We start from the raw sequence: 24,661 nt of genomic DNA, 5'->3' as shown, positions 1-24,661 counted from the left end.
TTGAGCTGTACACAACCTAGTCATTGGAGCTGTTACCACAAATTCAGTTCAGTACATTTTGGTTTCTGGTTTGCTACATTTTCAGATGTTTCCTTGTTTCTGCCAAGTGGTCGTTTTCTCCGTCCCATTGTCTTTCTTGTAACTCACTGTGTTAACCGTCTGCTCCTCCTCCATACACTTAGTTTGTTGCCAGCTGCATCTTTTTATTTACCCGCAAAAAGCTTCACCAGCCACCACCAACTCACATCCACAGAGGCTCTTTACCATCAAGACTACAGTTGTGCTTTTAAACAACATGAAGAAACACATTTCAAACATTAAATTATTACGATATGTTGCATACTGCAAGTTATTGAAACTGTGCTACTGGAGATTTAAGTTCAGGCTCTTTTAACTATAACTTCACGGTAGATAAAGAAATACACATTCAGTGTCACAAGGACACATAACACACCTGCTATGATACAGGACATCTGTGCTTCTCCTGTAGCTTTTTTTTCCTAATGTGAACCAAAACACAAACATTTGAATGTGTGCACCAAAAGAGACGATAACCGCTGGCGTGTGTGTGTGTGTGTGCATATGTGTGTGTGTTTGTTAAGTGTTTCCTGTAGATAATGTTCACAGATTTGATGGCGTTTGTGGTTTTGGTGGTGAAGCACTTACTGGCAGCCAACAGCATCGAGCTCAAGTGAAAACAAGTATTCAAAACAGCATTGCCCGGGAGAGTGCGTTCATAATTAGCATGCATGTACAGTAATTGTGCGTGCATGCGTGTGTGTGTGTGTGTGTGTGTGTGTGTGTGTGTGTGTGTGTGTGTGTGTCTAAGCTAAGTGTGACAGAGTCAGAGCAACAGGTGGCCAGCCTGACATCACCATCTCATTTTTTTGTTTGGAGGGGAGCTGAAAAGAGAACACACACACACACACACACACACACACACACACACACACACACACACGCAAACTCCACATTAAACACATCACAACAGGCACTGGGCCACAACAGGAAGTGGTCTCCATGGTAACATGGTTCTACATCCTGCTTGGTTGATGTAGAAGAAAACGAAGAAAACTCTTGATTGAGACAGCGTACTCACACACAAACAGACAAATATCTTACCTACACACACACACACACACACACACACACACACACACACACACACACACACACACACACACACACACACACACACACACACACACACACACACACACACACACACACACTTATTTATAGTACATCACATAGTTCCTGTTGGCTGTTCATATAGCCTAGTTGAAGCTTATGTATTTGTCATGTGAGCCCAGGCCTGTGTGCATGCACCTGGTGATGTATGCTGATTCTGCTATCTTGGATTAATTTAATCTCTCAGTTAACATTTTTCCTTTGTCCTCTTCTCCCTGATTTGGGCAGCTCTTTCAAGTGTGGTATGTTTGGTGCGGCATGGCGATGAAGATGCTATCGAATGACTGACTCCGACACCAGCTGCAGCTTTACAGTGCACACAGGGGGAGCTGGCAAAGCACGCCATGTGGAGGGGAGTTGAAAGGATTAGAGGTCAGTGCGGGGTGTGTTGGTCAGCAGACTGTGCCAGTGTATTGTTTGTGGATTTTATGTTTGTTTGTGTTGTTGAATGGAGTTAAGGCACGGTGTACACGGGCTGCGACTGGGCCAAAGCCAGACCCAGTTCCTCACAGAGGGATGTCATAACAAATACTGATGCGGTCACACTGAAGTGCTCAGGCAGCTTTTTGTGGTTCAGTATAAGAAGGAGATTGTTACCAGGCTGAGTTGTGTTTCTCGTGCTACTCTAATCTTTCGATCTGTGCTATAATCTGACATGATATATCTCTGGGAACTTTGATGAAATGAAGATGATCTTGTTGTGTTTATTTCTGACAGGCGTTTCCCTGTGTTATGAAATTATTCTGCATTTATTTGTGCAGTGCATCTGCTAAATTGCTCTCTTCTGAGCTCTTGAAGTTCTCTTGTGCCACTTTGGCGTCTGGTGTTAGTTGTCAAGATCTCTTTTTTTAACACACTGGTCTTTTCTAGTGTAATTTAGTTTATACACACACACACACACACACACACACTTACCCTGTTGCTGTCCTGGCACTGGAAGACATAGCAGGCACAGGCAGGTGTCTTTCTGACCAGGCAACCAAAGCTGCTGGGCTCCTGGCTGTTGTGAATTAGCTTAGTCACCTGGTGGGGACGACACTCAAACAGCACTGTATGTGTTAGAGGGTCCCAGACAACTCCCTCTCCCAGAATGGAGACACATCGCACCCATGACGCTGACACACACAGGAAAACCATCTGAGTGGAGGTGGAAGGACCCAACTCTACACCCAGGGGCCCTGCGGACTGCAGCGCTGCACACCTGCTGATCTCAGCCACCACCCAGGGCAGCATGGCCATGGTGGTGAGGTGGTGGACCGGGAGAGAGCCAATCAATGTCAGTTTGTATCGCACCTCCTCTTCCGGCTCCTCTTCCACTCCCTCTACCTTCCCTAAGCATGTCGCAGTCCTCACTCTGGCACGGCCGAGTTTCTGAGGACACTGTGTGGAGGATGTGAGACGTGAAAACGAAGGACAAGACTGGCGGTTTGAAGTTAGATTAGAGCGGGGTTTCTCACAGCTCGCTGGCCTGTGTGATTCATCTTTTCTGGGCTTCACTTCAAAGTAGAGGCCCTCCATGGTGTGCCAGAGGCAGATGTCTGCATCCACTTCACCTGCAAAACATCAAGTAGAGGACAGAGACCTTTAAAACCAACAGGTAACAGCCACAAAGACTGTTTATTCTTTCTTTGATTTCAATTATAGAGGGAAAAATACTGAACCAACACTTTTAATTAAGAATTAATGTTTCTGCTTCATATGTGTTCCAGTCTGTTGTCAGTGTATCGGTTTTCCCAGGGCGGTGGATCAGCTGAGTCTTACAGTATGGAAGCCAGAGGGTCATTTAGAGGGTACTACTAAAACAACCACCTGGTGTTGTTTACCCAACCAGGAACACATGGTTTGACTACTGACCGCGACTTTTAGACTCAAGGACACACAAACAAACACATGACATTTAAACTATATGGGGATCATATTTGGTGTGTGTGTGCGTGTGTGTGAGTCAGAGAGAGAGAGAGAGAGAGAGAGGAGAGGGGGGTCCAGCTGACCTCCCCTGGCCTACATTACTACATTATAACCACTGATAGACAGGGGTGTTATGTGTAGATTTGTGTGTGAAACCAGTGGGGAAATGCACGTGCAATAACGCCAAGAAATAAGTATACCCAGTGTTTAACAACATTATCTTACAAAACGAGTTCATGGTGAAATAACATAACCAAAACGACTGCTTACTCACCTCATGTTTGGCCTCGCAATATAAATAAATCCTCAACTTGAATCAGCTGGGACGGTGCAGCTTTCAATATATAGGTCGGTGTTCTGCAGTAGAGCAGTATACGGAAGTGAAAACTATAGATTTTATTTCCGAGGAGCGCAGCCCCACGCTATTTATCTTACCGGTAATTATCATTTTACGCACGGAACAAGTTATTTTTTTACGCACGGGGTTTCGCAAACGGAAAGGCGAGCGTGTTTACTGTGTTTAAATGTGTGTGCGATCCGCCCATAGAGCTCAGTGAATAATTCAAAAATGATTTCATCTTCTCCTCACGTTGACACAGCCCTCTCTTACCTGTGCTCAGTTGGTCCGGCCTGGCGCGTGCAGCAGCAGAAGTGCAACCAAGGGAGGTTGTGGTGTGCGTCACAGCGACCGCGCGCACATACACAGAGAGAGAGAGAGAGAGAGAGAGAGAGAGAGAGAGCTCCACACAGCTCCAGTTGGAGTTAAATATAGAGGAGAAGTCGAGCCTACCTCCCTGCCCTCCTCTCTGTACTCAGATGGGGCATGACAAGTGCATGCTGCATGCATGGGCTGCCGAAGGATGCAGGGGTGACGTGTCTGCACGTAGCCTGTGTATGTGTAAAAGTCTGTCATCTGACTCTCACAGACATTTTCCAATGTAGGTAAATATCGGTCATGTCCGGACCAGTGGTTCTCATGAAGCCGAGAGCCCATGCAGTCCCAGGGATGGAAAACGTCATTTCCGTGGTCCTGGTTGGGATGTAGTGAGAAGGGTGTGGAGTGAGGTTACTTTAGGCTAAGTAAGAGGGACTCCACAACGAATAGAAATCAGTTCCATGTCCCAACAGTAGCTGTGCAAATGTATGTGCAGAAACCTTTAGCTCAACTTAATTCAATTGTGTCAATGTTGTTTTAAATATTTGAATTAATTCACTTAAATTAATTTGTGTGAGTTTATCTGAGTGCAGGTATATAACCTCAATTTCAACCCATCATATAGGGATGTGCAGTAGATATTGTTGTGTATATGCCTGGCAAAAAGCTCTATCACAGTTTTTGGGCTATACAATTTTTATGGTCTTCCTTTCACTCTGAAAAAAACTTTTAAGCCACTGGATGTCTGGATTTTGCGCCTTGCGCCTTTGATTGCCTTACTGCTGTCAGCCTGACAATAAACTATGAGAAACAATAAACTATGCCTTGCCTGGTAGCATCTGGGTCCATTAAAAGTAAAACTTAAGAAATAATATGTCAATATGTCTTTTTCTTTGATTCCCATTGCACTGGAAAGCTGTCAACTGTCCACAGACCCCAATCACTTCAGATTATGGCAACAGCCAGTACAGATCGGCTTTGGCTGCAACTCAGCTGAAAAGCACTTTTTGCAAACATAGTATTTTTTAAATTACAAGGCTGTAATTTGAAAGCTGCCTTCATACATTACTTACATTATCATATGGTTGACATTATACCCCAACTTGATTTCTCTTAAATACTGTACATACTGAGCTTGCCTTGAAAAAATGTCACCTGGAACTCACTAGAAAGCTCTTTAGAAATGTATGTGTTGTTACCTTGTAGTCATTTTAAATAATTAATCTCTAACCTTTTAACTACAGTTTGTGGCTGTTTTTGTTTTTTTTATTGTTACATAATTTATTAATTGTATTTGTAGCAACTACTCTAATTGTTTAGATGTGTCACCAGAAAGATGATATCCAGCTCTCATCAATGCATTATAATGTGACGTGTTTACTTTCTAGTGTTTGTAATCTGCAATATTCATGACCTCCATCAAGTTTTCTATACAAAATTCAATGGTAACCAGCCACAAGTCTGTCAAGAAGAACAGTTTGTTCTTTTACAGTGAGCAACACCTGTGAAGCTGCGGTGGTTTACATTCTCTGTAGACAGCCTCACTTCTGTCATACACCCCCTTGTGCTGAGAGGATATGTATATGTATATACAGTGTATACACCAATCAGGCATTACATTATGCCACTGACAGGTGAAGTGAATAACACTGAATAACTCTTCATGGTGCCACCTGTTGAGTGGTATATATTAGGTAGTAAGTGAAGATTTTGTCCTGAAAGTTAATGTGTTAGACGCACAACTTGAGTGAGTTTGACATGGGCCAATTGACTGCAGCTCTTGCGAGGGTGTTCCTGGTCTGCAGTGGTCAGTATCTATCAAAAGTGGTCCAAGGAAGGAACAGTGGTGAACCGGTCAGGGTCATTGATACATGTGGGGAGCGAAGGCTGGCCCGTGTGGTCCGATCCAACAGACGAGCTACTGCTGCTCAAATTGCTGAAGAAGTTCATGCTGGTTGTGATAGAAAGGTGTCAGAATACAGTGTATCTCAGTTTGTTGCACATTTAGCAGCAAAAGAGGAACCAACACAATATTAGGCAGGTGATCATAATGTTATGGCTGATCAGTAGCCTATATATATATATATATATATATATATATATACATACAGGTAATACTCAGACAATTAGAATATCGTGAAAAAGTTCATTCACTTCCCCATGATTGCGAACTGTACTGAACCAGACAGAGAGCTTTTAAAGGTTCAGGAACCCTTTGCAGGTGTTTTGGATTAATTGGCTGACAATTTGAGCTACAACATTGAACTTTTTCACGATATTCAAATTTTTTGAGATTCTGATTTTGGGGTTTTCATAAGCTGTAAGCCATAATAATCAAAATTCTAACAAATAAAAGCTTGAAATATCTTGCAATGCCTGTTATGAGTCTAAATAATATATTCATTTCACCTTTTAAGTTGAATTACTTAAATGAATGAACGTTTTCACGATATTCTAATTTTCTGAGTATTACCTGTATATACAGTATATATATATATATATATATATATATATATATATATATATATATATATATATATGTATATATATATATTCATATAATTAATGTAAATCAATTTAGTTATCTTATGTAAATTTAAATATCATTTTTTATTGAATTAAAGGTAATTGAATTTACTACATTAAAAAAAATCTTCTATATACTGAACTTGAGTGTGGACAGACATGAATGAAAAGTGCGATACGAGGCAGTTATTCTAGTTTATTGAGTGATGTTGTCTTTGTCGCACAGTATTTTAAAGTCGAGGCACATCTGGAGAGGTGAGCTGTTATTGTACATGTCAAGAGTAGTCTGTCAACATTGCTTACTGGGGTGTAAAAAAAAATAGTTAAATGATGAATGGTGTCAATAGTCTGTTTGAGTTGTAACTGTTGGTGGATTTGACAAATTAATTAATGGAAAATATCTTCACATGCTGACGCTCTAAGCTTTTAGACTTTTAGGTCATTTTACCACCTAGAAACTTTATGATGACAGATTTTCAACTTCAGGCATTGATTTAAAACTTTAAAAAATATTCTGTTACTTTCAATGTTATACCTTACTAATTAACTAAGATATTGCACATTCAAAGTCTGACAGCAGTTACAACATCAAGTAAAGTTATAGTTACAATATCAGCCCCAGCAACTCTTACTCTGCTGTAATAGTTCCCGTCAGCAGCCCTGCAGTCGATGCTGAAGCACAATGTGGAATGCATAATGTTGTACTGAAATGAATAAACAGTAAATTGTTCATCAAACACAAAGTCGGGAAGCAGGAAGGACTTTGGCTTTAGCATAAACATTTCCCAGCTGTAGTTTAAGATCTCCAGCACTGTGATAAACTGAATCCAAATCATGCTGCTGTAATGACTACTGTTTGTAAAACTGACGCAGCACCCATAACTACACCCCTAAAACAGATGTCTGGATAAACACAAAGTGGAGGTTAGAAGCTGCCAGTAGGGTTATCAAAGTGAAATACTGGTCCAACTAGCAACTAAAAAAATGGTGGTGGTATTGTCATTAATGTAGTTATGAAGCAAAATGAAGCCGGAATTAAATCAAGAATCCCTTCTGGAGCAGTTAAGACATAATGTGAAATGCTGGTTAGAGATATTAGCCACAACTAGTCCTGTTTGTGATATACTATATGTTCTCTGGGTGATCAGTGCTACTCTGGCTTGGGCTGCAACTTATTCTTCTGTGGCTCAAAGAAGTTTTCAATGATGGCATCAACCAAGTCATCCAGTTCCTTCTTCAGGTGTGCCACGTCACTGTTAAGAGACCCAGAGGAAAGGTAAAATCACATGATGAAGTAACTGTGTTTAGTAACTGGGGTTTTCCATTTACAGTTGACAAATTGAGAGCTGAGTAAAAAGAAATTGAATATCTCTTGTTTTGTTGGTTGTACAAAACAAGACATGATAAACCTGTCACTTTAGAAAATGGAATGAACAGAGTAATCGATAATGAAACCTTACAGAAAGTTGTCACTTGAGCTTTTTCAACAGTGACCTACCTGTTACCAGGAGCAGCACAGAGTTCAGTGTAGTATTTGATCTTTGGTTCAGTGCCACTGGTCCTCATGGTGGCCACACCCCCGTTAGAGAAGTTGAAGGTGATCATCTGACTGGAACTGGAGGTGGGAAGGATCTGGAGGGACAGACAGGGAGGTGGACGAACAAGAAGGAAGAGTTACGGTTATTTGGGCCAACAAAATTAGGACCATAATTGTTGTTTTCATAAAAATCATCAAGACACACAAAATAATGTTCCTGCTGTCAATAACAAATGTTTTAATACAACTACATGCTCTGGGTGGATGTCCATTAGTGAGTTTGTGCCCTTACAGCCTTCTTATCGGGTTGGTTGCTGTCGTAGCCTGTGGTCAGGTCTCGCACTGTTGAGATGGAGAAGCGACCGCATTCGGTGGGATATGATTCCTTCTGGCCACCATAGTTACGCAGGCGTTCAAATAAGCTGCGGATCACAGCCTGGTCATGGCAGATAAAGTAGGAGTTCTTGGTGATGTGGTACCCATACCTGACAGAGAGGAGTGGAGAGATCAAAATGGGTTGACACTTAATTTTGGAGGTTCAGTCCAGTGAAGTCAGATGAGTTTGATCTGCATGTGTGTGTCTTACTCGGTGTAGACAGTGGTGAGCTGCTGAGAAAGGCTGGTCTTTTCTGTGGCCAGATAGGAAATCATCTCTCCTGCTATGGCAGCAGCACTCACTCCATCCTTATCCAGCACAGAGGGGCTACACATATACCCTGCAACATACACAGTTCATCCCTGGTATCAGCAACTGTCCAACTGCTGCAGTCACTTCCTCCTTTTACTGACAGTGCATGCACAGGCAAGTGATTTCAATTACAGCATCATAATCATATTAGATGGGAATGCTCTAAAATATGTGATTTTATATGTGTGTGACTGACTGAGCATCTTTCATATTAGCCTCAAACAACCTTTAACCCAGTACATGGCATTTGACTGCAGCCATGACTCATAATATAGTGGCAAATAACTGAGACCAACATCGTCAGCTGACACAAATCTGATGTTTTCATGCATGCTTTCACTGAGTTTAATGATGGTAAATGGTAAATGGTCTGTATTTATATAGCGCTTTACTATACCTGTAACAATACCCAAAGCGCTTTACAGTACATCACATTCACCCATTCACACACCCATTCACACACTGATGGGTGTTTTACTTTGACAAGTAAATGAGGCTTCACAATAAGGTTAGAAACCCAGTGTTAATACACCTTAGTAGATGCTGGCAGTTACATGATTCACTTTCTGCTGAAGGAGGCTGCGGAGGAAGAGCCTCACCAACTGAGGACCGATACGTCATACAGGTTGTACAAATGATACCAGGAGGATCCATGACTGTTGCTTAATGCTCCGGTTGAAACATGTTGTGTCAACCACAAAGCATTAAACAGCTCAACTAGCTTATTGGATTTGAGAATGAAGTTGTTACTGGGTGTGAAGCTACACCGATGGTGCCATAAAATGTACTAGTTACAGACTGGAAACACAGGAAAATTAACAGCAGTTTTTTTCTCTTTCAAAAAGCTCAGAGTGAGGACAAAACATCTTTTGTTGATATAAAGAGATTAATGAGGAAAAAGGAAACTTAGCTATTCTGTATGTTTTAATTAAAATTGTTTCAATGAAAAGTGCTTCAATGGCAAGTTGGCAACAAAATGTTGTAAATCTCTCAATACATAACTGCTTTTATTCTAAGATTTTCCTTTTTTTCTTTTCTTTTAATCTACAATACAAAGAAAGACCAAAGAAATACCACACACAGTCTTCTGAGCCCGCTGACTATCATTAGACAAGGGGCCAGTTTAGACCTCGTGAGCTGGCAAAAAGATTTTGTTAACACTGAAATAGTAAGCTGCCCTAAAACTGATCCCTGATAGATTTACCTCACATGAGGACAAATCAAATTCACTCTGGTTTTTGGAAGATAATCATGCGCACCAATGTTGGAAATGTGACACCACAAAGAATAAACTGAGACTAACTATAATTTATTACATGAAACAATATCAATTTGTGTTTTTGTATGTTTTGAGTGTGTGCATACCTATGGCCTCTTCAAAGGCAAAGAGGACAGTCTTGCTCTGGTCCAAAAGGTCTCTGGCTCTGTTCCCCATCCACTTGAACCCTGTTAATGTTTCCTGTCCAGACAGTGGCAACAGTGTGAATTAAGTGTGGTTTGAAATGATTACCGGTAGTCCAGCAATAATGAAGCCTACCTATAATAGTGTGCATTTAACCGATTGTTAATATCCACGAGACACCACTTTATTCCCATTTTATCTTAAAATACTATTACTGGAGGCATTGAGCCGCTTCATTACAAGAGGCAGGCTTAACTGCAGAACACGGTGTCTTCTTGAAGAAGGAAATATTAAAACTTAATGATGCATGAGGACATAAAATCCAGGGGAAATCATTTCTGATCAGTTAAAAAAAATAATAAGGTATTTTCATAGTGGAAAATGTATGCAAAACCAAGTTAAGTACAATGAGCATTACACTGTATATTTAAATTTTAATGGTGCTTATTCATCATGTTTTGTGGTTTGCAGTTCCCAAAATCCACTTTTATGTAACATGACACAGTGCTGACTTTGACTATGTTACCTCAAAGTGGAAACCCTCCTTGAGAGCGATGGCGCGGAGGATCTTGGATGAGACGGTGCTCGACAGCATGTAGAGGTTTTTCACAGCAGCGGCGTCAGAGTTTTGCTTTTTCCAGCAGCGGAACATCCACCAGCCGAGCAACGCTCCCAACTCATTCCCACTGAACACTCGCCACTGTCCACTGACACAAGGAGAGATGGGCAGAGGTTATAGAAAGGCAAGCACGCAAACAAATATAGCCTCATTTGCAGAGGCATTATAATGTTATATATATAATGTAGCTACTTTTGAAGACGCTGAGGTTATGGTATTTGATGCAGATTCTAGATATGCGTCCTGTTTTATCAACCTGAGAAGGAATTCACATCCTACAATTTTAGTTTAATATGATCTTATATGAAATGGAATATCTCATGGGCTTAACATATTTTTTAGCTTTGCTCTTTCGGGCAAAATCAACATTTTTAGCTGTGTGAAGGTTTTAAAACAACCTCTTATCTGTGATGCACGTGACAAACCCTGTACGATACATAGGTGTACTGTATGTAAACAGATACCGTAATTAAATGTTTAAAGGGATTGTTAAAAATCTTAAACAGACAGTCTTTACAAGTTTCGAAAGAAAGGATTTCTTTCCAAGTTTCGAAAGGAAGGATTTCTTCACGCATCTCTCCAATTCAACAAGTGTTCTGTGTTGTGATTGATATAATATAATTAATGCTATACTGAAATAAATACCTCTCCTGCTTCTCAGCGATAGCCAGTCGATCTGCATCAGGATCGTTGGCCAACACCACAGTGGCCCCTTCCCTCTCTGCCAGTGCAAAGGACAATGTCTGCAAAACACACAGACGCACACTGCACCTCAAACCAAAACACAAACATACATCCACTGTATATGTGACTACATGTGATAAGTGCTGGCATCACATGGTGAATGTTCAATACACACCAGGACTCCCTCTCCCTCTTCAGGGTTGGGATATTTGACGGTGGGGAATTCGGGGTCTGGATCTTTCTGTTCCGCCACAGCGTACGGTGGGTGAAGATCAAATGCTTTGAAAGCTGACTGGACAAATGCGTGGCCGACTCCATGCACAGATGTATGCACAATTTTCACTTCTGATGTCTTGTTTATGTCCCTGCGGAGACAGAAGTTCAGGTCAAAACATGTGGGAGGAACCACACAATACCATGTTTACATCAGGACATGTTAGCAAGTATATTTTTGTCACTGATAGCAGTGGACACCTTCATGATGTGTTCAGTGGCTTGGATCTAAGTTACTGAATTTGGTTAAAATATTATTTTTTACCCTGTTAAGATTGTAACAAATTTCAGACAGTGATAAGCTGCTTTTAAACGAGTGGAAGAATAAACAGAGTGGTTATAACTGGTTCACATAGGTGTTGACTTTTACACAAGGAAGGTAGAAAGATCATATTTGATGCCACTAAGGAAGACTGAGCAAAGTTCCCACCTTCTGTTTATAACTTTTATTGTATTATTATCACATTATCTCAAACCGTCAAATCAAGGAAGGTTGTGGTTTCATCTTTCAGCTGTAGAATCTTTAATAAGTGGATGGATTTAATGTGTTAAATGGCTTCACATGAATTAGAGCGAACATTTGAATATTGATGGATGAACCTCAGTATCCTGCCCTAATGGACGATGTGAACTACATATTGAACAGAATGGGCTAACTGTATTAGCTGATCAATATGTCCTGGTTGGATGGTTGAGAACAGTTTTGTTGTTGTTTTGTTTTTGTTTCTTTTTGGTCGCTGCTTTAGTTTTTAATGGCTGTTATTCATTAAACCTGTGACTAATAGTTTCAGAGGGATTCTCTTAGTCATCTGCTTCGTGTATAAAAACAGACTACAATGACAATAAGAACCTAATCTGCACAGTGGATGATTAAAAACATCAGTGTTAATGTGGGTTACTTGTAACGCTTTTTTTTTTTCAGTTCAGCTCTGTAGTGTTGTATGTCCTGGTACATAAGACCTGAGGGCTGTACTGCGAAGCCAGTTTAGTGGGTTAGCGAGGTATGTTGAGTCTAAAGCCAGGCTATCCTGTACTACGAAGGTGGCTCTCTTTTAACAAGGCTAGATCACCACGGTAACTTATGTTCACAGTTTAATCATAAAACCGGCTATAAAAGCGCCGCTGTTTCACTATTTTAACTTATTTTCAGCTGGCGTGACCTTTACTTTGAAAGTCCAGTGGAGCTGGATCAGAACGGAGCGTTTGTACGGAGGGAGAGATCAGCTGATCCGCTGCTGTTGACTTTCTCTCTGAGCATCTCAGCCGAGAGTTGTCTCCGCCTCCTCACCCGTTGAACTGAGCGTCAGGAGCTCATTATAGGCTATAGCATATAATTATTTTATATACAGTCAGTCACCGCTGAAAGAAGTTGTGCGCTCGCAGCAGGACAGACAATCAAATGGATAATCGGTAAAGTTAATAATTTCACTTAATGTGGCCATGAATAAATTAATTTCAATGTTTCGCCTGTTAGCCTATATAGTGTTGCCCAAACGCAAATCTTGAATAAGTCTCTGCTGTTTAAAAAGGTCTTTGTTGTTGACAATGTGAGATTTGCTTGTAGTGCAGCAGCTAAAAAAAACCACTGTAGCCTATTCAGCCTCGCTTCCAATAAAACACACACTCGCGTTATAATTGCGATCAGTGAAATATATAACAATATAAAACACAATTTAAAATGACAGTTGATGTTGCTCTAGTTTATTTAGTTTAAATGGATAAAGCTTCATATTTAAAAGTAGCGCAAGAGCTGTCAGAAAAATTAAAAGCAGCCTCCTCTCTTGTCGTATTTGCAGCAACACTGTTGCTTCAGGCTGCAATCGTGCTTTTTTTTTTTTAATATCGCTCATACTCTCTCCATTAAAATAATTGCACTCCTCTTGGCTGAAATCACCCCGTTGTGGATCCATTTCGTGCGGAAGTTGAATCATATGACGCTAAACGCCCCCTTTGATGTGAACGCGCACAGATCATAAAGCTGAGAGCCGGACTTAACAAACCAAGTTGATAACCAGCTTCGTAGTACCGTGTTAACCCAGGCCGGGACTTGAGGTTTTGTTGAGCTGGAAGATGAACACAAAGCCTGGCCATGTTGAGCCACCTTCGCAGTACAGGCCTCTGAAGTCACCGTTTTAAGGTGCGACACATGTTGTTTATAATCAGTGACTGAACGCTGTTTATCTAGCTGTACAGCATGACATCCTCTGCCCTCAGGTGTTTTAGATCATATTTGCTGCTCAACAGGTTAAGTGTTGTCGGTGGAGCACCTGTGATGACAGTGCTTCTGGATGGCTTTGAAGTATTGTGTGTTGATGTCCTGGAAGGGGTCTTTCAGCAAAGGGCTCTTCAGGGCCTCCTCTGGTTTCCAGGACTCAGGCCAAGGCTCCAGGTTCTCCTCTATGGCTTTGGAGATTCCCTTGTCATGAGGAGACACGATCTGAGCACCGTTCTCCCAGTAAACCTGCGACCGAAACGGAGCAACAAAATACTGATATATCAACAAATTTGAATCCACATTTTTATCCGAACTCTAAACAAGACCAAATTTTTACTGAAAAAAGTTAGAAGTGTTACCTTGTAGCCGTTGTCCTGTTTGGGGTTGTGAGAGGCAGTCACCATGATACCAGCACACAGACCCAGGTGGGAAACTGTGAAAGGCTGCAGGGAGAATGAGGTATAGATCACTAACTAGGATGTAGTCATTGCCTTATTATGTGGGGTAGTCAAGGCGATGTTGTGCTAATAGAAAGATGTACGTACATGCTGTTCCTACAATTACAAAACCAATGTTGAATGATGAAAGAGGTAGTGATCTTGAACGGCCCCAGAATGTTTTTTTTTTTTGTAGTTTATGACTGTCATTTCATGGGTACTGATTGTGTGTTTAAAAACCATTGCAAGGACTTATACCAAATAAAGTTATCAGCTCTTCATAACCTGTTGCCAAGATAATATCTTTAAGCTGCAGTGAGAATATCTTGTGTGTTTTCCACTTCCCTGCAGACTGTGCATGTGAAGTATGGACACAAAGTCATGAGGAAGTGTCTTGAACTGAGATCAACCTGGTGAATCATATGCACATTATGCAACATGTGGCATCCAAAGGGGAAGTGAGCTTTTCAGATGGAATTTGCCCTGAAGCTTCTGTCCCACTGTCCCCCGCCCCACTAACAAACATGACAGCAGATAGACTAATGTGACGTAACAAATACTTATCCTACCCTGCAGGAATGATTGAAAGCATGTTTAAATTTCAATGTAAACAGTGAGTAGTACTTCTGGTTTAATGGATTTCTATTACAGGTGTCGGTGACTGAATCACCAAAAAAGGAAAGAAGCAAATGAGGAAATTTCAAGTGATTACCACAAACGGTGTAGGGGTGATGTCAGAGAAGAGGTGAACAGGAATCCCTTGGCTGATGAAAACAGCTGCAGCCAGGCTGGCAAAACGTTTGCTGCTTCCCCCGCTGGGAGGGTGAGCCCGGGCGTCATAGCCTATCACCACGCCTCGCTCCTTCAGGTTCCCAAAACTCTTCTCCAAGTAGCGACAGAAACCCTTTTCACAGAGGACAACATTTAAGGAAATGAGTGAAAACGATAAGAAGGGAAATTGCAGAACTGGTAGAGGAGGATATTAAAAAAAAAAAACAGCAACAGGAAGCTGGTGAGAAAAGCAGCTGCATTAACTTCCTACAATCTTGGGTAAAAAGCTGGTGGTGGTTGAGTGACGCAGAGTCGAACAGCAGTGAACTAGAATCAAAATGTGTAGGTATAATGTGACTTTAAGTTTAATGTGCGCACAGTAAAGGAGTTATCTATTAACTGACCTGCGTGGTCTGGATGATAGTGAGGTCATTCATACAGGAAATGCCGGGGCCCATGGCTGCTCTCAGACCTGCTGTACCAAACTCCATCCTGGAGGAAAAACATTTCTTCAGAGCCTCCACTGCTCCCTCCTTCACCAGGTCCTGCACCATAGACACTGTTTTGGGGTTCTGGGGAAGAAAACACAGGAATAAATTCTAGATTATTATCTACATTTATACAAACAAGCATACAGGTAGAGATAAGGGTGGCAACATCCCTTTATTTTGTAATGTAACTACTACGAAGCCAGTCAGAATGGTTGGTAAGATGTGTTTAAGCTTTGCTGATGATTATTATTGAAAATTAGCTCCCTATGGATCAATATTGTGTACAGCATCTTTGTAATGGAAATAATTACTTTTAATTTAAGAACACAAAAAGAGGTATTTATTGATAATTGGCAAAAATGGATTACATGTCTCTACCATAAAACTGGATTTCAGGTAATCTCAGACTGGACTATCAGAATATTTTTATGTATTTATTTATTTTTTCTCAATTTCTCGACTGGAGGTGTTTACCAGTCCCCTTATGTAAGCTTTTACTTTCCCCTTGATATCATCTATAGGTCTTCGTGTTGATTTTTTGACTGTTTGTTTGTTTACATGTAAAATCAAAAACCAATAAAAAGTAAATGACAAAAAAAAGAAAGAAAATGAGCTCCCTGGCTAACACTTGCACATTTGCAAAGATATGGTTTAAATCTGTTGTCATTACAAAATGGAGAATATTAATTGAAATAGTCACTGTATATTTCCTGTCAGCTCTAATTTAGATAATAACTTTTTAAACTTAAAATGTCGAGCAATGTCAAGAGGTTGAGAAAATGACCTCTTCATGTATTTACCTGTGTAGCTTCATGGTAAAATTACGGTCTCTTTAAGTGTGCTGCATTTTCTTGTGAATGAGTGACATGCATTTTGCTAGGTAAAGTGAGTCCGTTTACAGATGTCAGCCATAAACAGTAAGTGAGTCCACATGATGCGTCCTGTTCAAACGGGTCAATGAGCAAACTGCCATAATGCAGTTATCTTAAGACTGATGAATATGGGACCCTTTTCCAATGTGACCCAATTGGTGGCATCCCCATGTCTATTTAAGGCCATGAAAGAGTCTGGTTGTGTTGGTCAGATGGCTGCATGCATGTTAGTCTGATTGCACGTGCATAATGTGCATTTTAGCATCATGTGACAGAACAAATTACTAATAATCAGTATATCACAGTTCTGCTTGCAGACAGCTGAAAGGGAGAGGAGATTTAGCATGTGGAGCTTTAATATTTGTGTCACATATTATTTGCAGCAGAGGTTAGCACCAATATTTTAGGGTATTTCGATTTATAGGAGAGGGTAATGCTTTATTTGACATGTCTGTTATTCCCATAAGTATCTGCACAGATCTTCGTGATTTTGGGGAGTATTTATAAGGAAATGAAACTTCCCTTGAAGGACAGCTGCGTTTTGACGCAAGTTAGTATTCATTCATTTCACTTTCAAAAGTTTTATTCTCTGGATATTAAGGGATTATTTGTTTGCTGGCAGACAAATCATACATTTCCGTATGTTCAAAAAGTCCTTCCAAGTTCAACTTACAACTAGGAAACAGTAGCCCACACTACATAGATTTCTATCTGAAAATTTTCCAGGATGTTAGAAATATAAGATTAAGATTGAGACCTGTAAAATAAAGCATTACAACAGAGCAAAGCAAAGTGTCAACTGCTTGATTTCACTCCCGCAGTAGCCTATAGTTTCATTTTGAGGGGACACTGAGGTTTTGCACCGCTGTTTACAACTACATACTTCCTAGTTGTCCTGTTATTATTAAAACCACACATTTCACGAAGTTACTTCAAACTAATCATTTCATGGCAGACTGACGTCATGGTTTAACATAAACCAGAATGACACACATGTCATGTCACAGGTAACATCTGATGAGTTAGCTGACTGAGCTAGCCTGCTAGCTGTCACCTGTCGCCTCACCTCGTCGTACTGCAGCCACAGCCGGACAGCCCGGTCCAGCTCCGGGTCCCCGCTCGAAAACGAACCGTTTTCCATTTCTCTTCTTTCCCCGTCCGGTTATCTGCCTCTAAAGTGAAACACTCTCGCCCTGTAGCTCTTGACCCGACAGAAGAGAGTGGAAAGCGACTGTGAATGTGAAAGCACCACGGCGCGGGGCGGAGCTACGTAATACGTCACCAATACGAGCTTCTCATCTGATGCCTTCAGGTGCCGCAGCAAGTGTGGGAATTACGGCGCCGTGTGGCCTTCATGGACACATACAGGTAATGGGTAAGGAGTCGGACTTATTATTGAAGAGACGGTAAGTACAATTGGGAACTAGTGTTTTAGAGTAACGCATTACTGTAATTCAACTTCTTCTTTTTTTTTGCAGTAATGAGTAGTGTAATTCATTACTTCTGTAAATTACATAACACAAATATAATTATTAGCTACATTTATTATACGAATTTTTCTTTGACATTTCTTATTCACCAATGTACATTAAAAAAAGGAAATACTGTTCACCCAACAAGTACCAGTACCACAGTGATCGTTAAGATTTATTTAAATATACTAATAAATAAAACTGACAACAACACAATTGCACATCAACATAAACAAAACACAAAGCTGGAGCCTTAGCACTTAAAACTTAATTATCACCATTCAACCAAGGTCTTTACCTCATTACTTTATGGGAGGGGATTAGAATTTATGATCATTGTACTGTGATGAGTCAGTGATCTAGGCCTAGTCTGGGTCTTGATAACTTCTGTTGTAACTGATGTGCTTTTGCCTTTTGCAGTGCGCCAAGAGAAGTATATAGTAGCTGCAACTCTACCAACAATAAACCAGTTACACTAAATAACAGGGGACATTTGATAACACAACTCCTTCCCAATGAGTTATCTGAGCTTTGTGATATAAGACACAAAACACATGCACTGAGTTGCATCTTTTATTTTAATGTATTCAGCACTTCCAATAAATAATTTGTTATCCTTCATTCTTTCACATAAAAACACAAGGGAAACACTAATACAGCAACACTAAAGACAGTTCCAGCAGTGATCAATTACTGATTTTGGTTTGTAACATCACTTGAAAACTGCTTCCACACATGTTGTTGCTTGATGAAGTTTCTTTTTTTTCCTGAGGTAATTCATACTGTATCAACAGGTTGATACTGTTGTGGGGGCACTGCCTCTTCTTCTCCATTAGTTCTAGTTAGAGATGAAAATTAATGATACCCCTGAGAGATGATAGTGAGCTTACAATAATAAAAATCAGCTGGGGGAAAAAAAGACATTTAGTCATTGGGACCAGATGATTTTAATGTATCATGAAGGTAAATTATACAACAGAGACTGCAATGTGAATTATAACTGAAGGAAGTTGTCCACTAAACAGAAGCCAGTGGCTGATACAGCTGATCTCAACTGCAGAATAATAAACCTAAAAATAAAGATTCAAGTTTTGTTTTTACTAGTATTCATGTTAAGGTCCAGTGTCACACGCAGGTTTCATCATGTGAATGGTGAAGGAACTCTTCAAAAAGTTGTAAATCAAATATATGCAATAAACATATTTACAGTATGTTCACATATTTGGATAATTTACAAATTAATGAACGTTACAGAAGAAAGGCATCACTTCAGTTCTAAATGTAAAAGGACCATGGTACAAGAGTAGTTATTAAAATTCAACGTCCTTTGTTTTCAACGACAGCAACAACAACTTGAAAATTATGTTCAGAGCAGAGGCACAAGAAAACTGTCTTACTGTTCTTCAAAGAGCAGTCTGGTTTTAATTAATTGTTCAGAAATGAATGTGAACAAAAGAGATGAAAAAATGACTACAATAGATTTATTCTAACAATTATCTATTAAATAATCTATTGTAAACACTGTAGGTTAATGCAACTATTTCATGTCGGTGTATGTCTATCAGCAATGGAAGTCATACTGTGTAACTAAAGCCGCTGGAAATGATGTATTTTCTAACCAGATCATTCATAAACGAGCCGATGAACTCTCGACTTTCTCAATGCTTCAGTTTCAACAGTATCAAACACCACAGGCCTTTTTCACAGCACAAACAGGGGCAGGAAAAGCACGGGTATTTCTAAGACCATCAAAGAATAGCTCCAATACTTTGTTGGTGGCTCTGTCAGGGCTTTTTGCAATACACAAAAACAACATTTTAGAAGGTAAATCACTCTTTCACTCTTTGGTAGAACTGTGAACAACCCAGTTAAATTTGACAAAGAGCTCAAGGTTTTTCTCAGGGACCTAAAGCCAGATAGGATGGATCCTTTGATTTAATTTTCCATGTATGAATTGAATTGAATTTAGAAGCTGATCATTTGGTTTATTCTTATGCAAAATCATAAACTGAAAATCTGATATCAGGTAAAAGTGAGTAGAGCAGTAGAAGTGGCATTAAACAGAAATACTCAAGTAAAATACAGGTACTTATACTTAAGCAGTGGACTTGAGTTAATATTATTGTGCTGTTAGCTTACAAACTAAATATCAATGAGGTCTGACTTTGTGATAGCAGGCGACCCAGGTGCAGCTACATGTGGGTGTAAGACACAGACTCAAAGCTTTTGACAGCTTTGGGTGCATCCCAGTGCTCCTGGCTGCTACATTTTGGATTAACAGATGCCACTTTGTGTTGGATTGAGATAGTCCTGTCGCTTACTGGGGATTAAATGATCCAGACCTAAAGTGCTCCTGGTGTAAGTGATGGGGCACAAAATCTACAGTCGCCATTTTGGGCAAAAATGTATTCAGAGGTTTATCTGTAGCGAATATGAGGGTTCGGCTATCTGAGTTAGAGAAATAAATTACTGTGGTTTTAGCATACAATTCACTCATTTTGTTCTCGGTGATTCCCTGCAGTTTTGTGTTAATAAGACTTATAATAAATCCACATCACATGTCTAACTCAGAACATTAAAGCCTCACAATAGCTTCATACAAAACAAGGAGCAGGAGTTTTGCCTCTGCACCTCTTACAGTGAAGGTGCATTAGAAAGAGATCTTTTAAAGGCCATTGCAAACAATGTGTATATGGATACATGGAAAAATTGTGAACCTGTCCTTTGACAAGGTCCCCATTTTATAAGTTGTGACAGTGAGCCAGCGTGCACAATACCAGATACCAGGACCCTGAGACTGAGGCCACTGAACTCAGATCTGTTGTTCATTCTGTTATTTACACCCAGGCTTTTCCTCACACATGTCAAAACGTCTTCTGTGAAAGAGGCAAGTGACACTCTGATCTTTTGCAGTGAGACCTGAGTCGTGTCAGTTAATGTCATGAACATATAACCACTCATCATAAAGACTGCGGCTCTGACACACACACATACTGCTGCTATCTGCCGCGTTTCTTGCGTTGTTTGATGATAAACAGGTTCTCATCCGTCGGGTACATCGGTGCAGAGTTTTTTTTGTCAGAATTTCTCCGATCTCGATTTTGCTTCTTCTTCATTTTCTTCTCTCCGTTCTCCGGCTTGGACCCTGACCCCTGCATCCCACCAGTTACAGTCCAACAGAGGTGCTGTGGTCCGCTGCCTCTGCCGCGTCCCTCTGGTGGTACTCCCATTGTTTTCTTCATCATTTTCCTTTTCTTCTTCTTCTCTTCTTTCTCTCCTTTGCCCCCTCCTCTGGGAAAGTCATCTGCTTCATCCAAAATAAGTTTAGCTGGTGGAAGGGGGTCTCTCGAAACAGGCACCTGTCTCTTGGGTTTCCACGGTTTCGCAGTGCCACTGGTGTCCTGTTGTTTGGACTTATTGAACTTATTTGATTTGGGTGTTTTGTTCTTAAAGTAATTGTCACTAAAGAAGATATGGCTGGGTTTGTGGTTGTTGGGGGTATGGTGAGGTGTGTGGTTATGTTGGTGACTGTTTCTGTCATGGCTCATTTTCTGTTTCTTTTTTGGCGGTCCTGGTGTGACAGGGGTCTTGGATGTGGTGGGGAAATAGCCGTTTTGCTTCAGATCTGCAGAAAGCAGAAGCACAAAGGATTTAATTAAAGGACTTTTTTTTCAACCTGCAGGGAAGTTGTCACAGCATCATGAGTTAAAACAAGGTCAGATAAGTCAGGTAGTTTTATCAGTCTGTGGTGGAAAATTTACTGACATTGGTATTCTCCTTGTAATAAGTAGCAACGTAGTCTTTGTAGAGGTTGTAGTAAAATCTTGTAGCAATCCTGTTAACTCCATTAGACTACAATAAACCTGGGGTCCAGAGGAAGGACACTAGGATGACCCATGTACAACCTTGTTTACTAACTGATCTAGGTTGTAAATTCCTATAGGTACAACAACAACTGAGGTTGGCAGCCCTTCGTTGAGTAACACATCTGTTGACTTGGTTTATTGTCTGGGAAAGCTAGAAGTGCTTGTAGTAATGAAGCAACCAGAAGGGACTGCAATCTCTGTTCTGGGGGCACCGCTCTGAACTGCTACCTGCCATGTAGTTCTGTGTTCTGTCCACGAAGTGGAAATTTCCACGACAAGCCCTCTCATGTGACACTCAGTAAGTAAGTGAATAAGCGTATTTCCCAAAAATGTCAAACTATTTTATCAAGCATTCACTCAAAGTGCCTGAGCTCTGCTGTTTTGTAATTGAATTGGAGCGTACAATAGAGAATACTGACATCTTGCATTTTTACTTTACTGGCCATATGTAAGTGTGGAGGGCATTCACTTGAAGTGTAAGAAGAGATTAAAAAAATGTAATAACAAACAACAAACCAGGACTAAACTAACTACTAAGCACCACATCAAACTGTTTGTGTGTTTGTGTGTGTGATTTACCTTTAGCTTTGTGCTTTATCCTGTGTTGTCTGCGGTTGATGTCCTCGACTGTGTCGTAGTGGTTGATGAACGGGATGCTGGCAAAAACTCCATTAAACATCCTCTGCCGTGTACACACCTGAGGGAGACACGCACGAATGCATGACATTCATGTACACAACATGCACACACACACGCACGCACACACACACGCACACACACACGCACACACACACACGCACACACACACACACGCACACACACACACACACACACACACACACACACACACACACACACACACACACACACACACACACACACACACACACACAGTCACGGTCTGCACAAATTCTGTGCAGCATGTGTTTTAACTGAAAACTACACGAATGCTGTTAGTGCATCATTTAAGGGAAGTTATTGAAGAGGTTAAAATCTGAGCAAACCAAAAAAAATGTATACAGAAGAAAAGATAGAAATATCAAGAGTGTTTAGAATCGAACTTCTTTATTTGTCATTTGTTCTGCTCTCTACAAGCATCTAAAACTAATTTTATTTGTCCAGGACTAAACTTTGAATTCAACTCTGTATTATTAACAGTTCTTGCTCATCTTATCTGCTATCATTGGGGATTTATTTTGGCCAAAAGAGCACAAAGAAGTGTGAGCAAAGTCAAATACCTCCATGTGCATATCCTGTCCTATGTTACATAGACATAACTCACATGTCCAAAGTGTCCTTTCTTCGAGCAGTTGTAGCAGTAGGCAGGAGATCGTCCAGTGTCCTCTTTCCGCTGCTTCATAGGAGGCCCTGTCTTTGTCTAAATACACAAAAAACAGTATTTAAAAGTTTTGTTACAAGAGAAGCAGTATGTTTTACATAAATTCAAAATATTCTCTTCCCTATGAACATGTTGGGGACAATATAATAATGGTTTAACTTTCCATTTGTCTCTCGTTCTCCCTCTTGTCTGCCATCATTCCCATGCTCTCTATTGATACGAGCTGCTGTGTATTGTGCTGTGAATATAGCCGCTGATATAAAACAGTGATTACCAGGGCTATAGTTAGAGGCCTGTAATGACCCAGTATGATAAGTAAGTGCCTCTCTTTCTCTCTCTCCATGTGTGTGTGTGTGTGTGTTGGACACGGGGTCCCGTCCCCTATGGGCCAGTGTTCTGAAAGCCTTCCATGCTCCAGTGCCCACAGCAAATATACACTGATATAGAGAGAGAGGAGTCACAGGCACAGTGCATTTACTGCTAATGTCACACACACACACACACACACACACACACACACACACACACACACACACACACACACACACACACACACACACACACACACACACACACACACACACACACACACACACACACGTTAACACTCATCTAAGGTGCCCCTCCTTCGTCTCTCAGCCCTGATTCCAAGATTACAAATCATTTGTGCCCCACGTCATTTCTTAAACATAGCTTAGCGCTAACCTCCCCTCCCTTTCTTCTCCTCTCCCTTCCTCCTTCTTCCCTCTCCTCTCATCCCCTCATCACACTTGTTTTTTCCTCTCTCTGTCTCTCCCTCTCTCTCTCTCTCTCTCTTTTCCGCTTGAGTAGTTTTGCGGCAGAAAGGATGAATGCTATTAGAGCGTCGCGTCATTATCGGGTCAGGCCGGCCGGGCCCATCTCCATCACAAAGGCCAGGAGATCACAGACCTCTTGCGAGCACATGCACGCACACACACACACACACCCTAAGGAGATCACAGTCCCCGTCTCGAGCCCCCCCACCCCCACCGACCTCCACCCTTCCTGCCCCTCTTCCCATTCATCTCTCATGTAAATTGGATGTAGGTCTCCCTCTGTCTCTCCCTCCCTGACCTTGGGCTTGTGTTATCTCCACATACTCTGATCCAGCACATAGACAGAATGAATGAAAGCACGAGAGACACAGAGAGAGAGAAAGAAAGAGAGAGAGAGAGAGAGAGAGCGACAGAGAGAGAGGGAAAAAAAGAAATGAAATCCCCTCCTATTCTCCCATCAACCTGTGATAGTTGTCTGAAAACCTGTGCGTCTGTGGGCGTGTGCGTGAGAGGAGTTGTCTGCCTCATACAATATTAATTAACTGGATGAACCCTCATCCCTCTTTCATTTTCTCGCTCTCTGTTTTCATCCGCCGCTTCCTATCAGGGGCATCTAAATAGCTAAGAGGGCCAGGGCCTGAGGGATCAAATCAGTTTGGTGTCTTTCTCTCGCTTTCTTTCTCAGGGGTTTGGAGAGGAGGAGTCCTGGAGAGTCTGGCTGTGCAGTGAAAGTCGACATAGCACAGGCAGATTTATTTATTTCTTACCATTGATTTGCCATCAAACTGCATATTTGTAAAAGCCAGAGGTCAAAATGTCCTCGCAAATTAGTCCTCTAAATCTGGTTCATTCATATGACGGCTGAGTAAGCCTCAATGAACATTTGTTCGGGTCAGGCGTTCACCTGAATCTATTCCT

At 41.0% G+C, this 24,661-nt stretch overlaps 3 protein-coding genes across 4 annotated transcripts in view; all 3 read right to left on the bottom strand.

The window, feature by feature from the left end:
• tbc1d1 (TBC1 (tre-2/USP6, BUB2, cdc16) domain family, member 1) overlaps positions 1-3,782 on the bottom strand; it is a 49,106-nt gene extending 45,324 nt beyond the window's left edge. For both annotated transcript variants that reach the window (XM_083977519.1, XM_083977520.1), the window contains exons 1-2: positions 3,710-3,782; positions 2,107-2,744 (exon numbers count right to left, since the gene is read on the bottom strand). In XM_083977519.1, the coding sequence (XP_083833645.1) occupies positions 2,107-2,709 (603 nt within the window). In that variant the 5' untranslated portion in view covers positions 2,710-2,744; positions 3,710-3,782. The remainder of the gene's footprint in view (positions 1-2,106; positions 2,745-3,709) is intronic.
• A 2,680-nt stretch (positions 3,783-6,462) lies between these two features.
• pgm2 (phosphoglucomutase 2) lies at positions 6,463-17,521 on the bottom strand. The gene is made up of 13 exons (XM_083979223.1): positions 17,336-17,521; positions 15,311-15,478; positions 14,848-15,039; positions 14,058-14,141; positions 13,751-13,944; positions 11,386-11,575; positions 11,172-11,269; positions 10,434-10,614; positions 9,871-9,964; positions 8,404-8,533; positions 8,110-8,302; positions 7,779-7,912; positions 6,463-7,533 (listed from the first exon to the last, which is right to left on the bottom strand). Exons 1-13 carry the CDS (start codon positions 17,408-17,410, stop codon positions 7,431-7,433), a joined length of 1,836 nt encoding a protein of 611 aa, XP_083835349.1. The 5' UTR covers positions 17,411-17,521; the 3' UTR covers positions 6,463-7,430.
• A 955-nt stretch (positions 17,522-18,476) lies between these two features.
• Positions 18,477-24,661, bottom strand: part of zcchc7 (zinc finger, CCHC domain containing 7) — a 49,335-nt gene continuing 43,150 nt past the window's right edge. The window contains exons 8-10 of the mRNA XM_083979389.1: positions 22,890-22,985; positions 22,187-22,304; positions 18,477-21,366 (exon numbers count right to left, since the gene is read on the bottom strand). Of these exons, the coding sequence (XP_083835515.1) occupies positions 20,741-21,366; positions 22,187-22,304; positions 22,890-22,985 (840 nt within the window). The 3' untranslated portion in view covers positions 18,477-20,740. The remainder of the gene's footprint in view (positions 21,367-22,186; positions 22,305-22,889; positions 22,986-24,661) is intronic.

Source organism: Trachurus trachurus (genome assembly GCF_905171665.1).
Source record: "Trachurus trachurus genome assembly, chromosome: 1".
NCBI lineage: Eukaryota > Metazoa > Chordata > Actinopteri > Carangiformes > Carangidae > Trachurus > Trachurus trachurus.
This window is presented reverse-complemented; position numbering and strand designations above follow the sequence as displayed.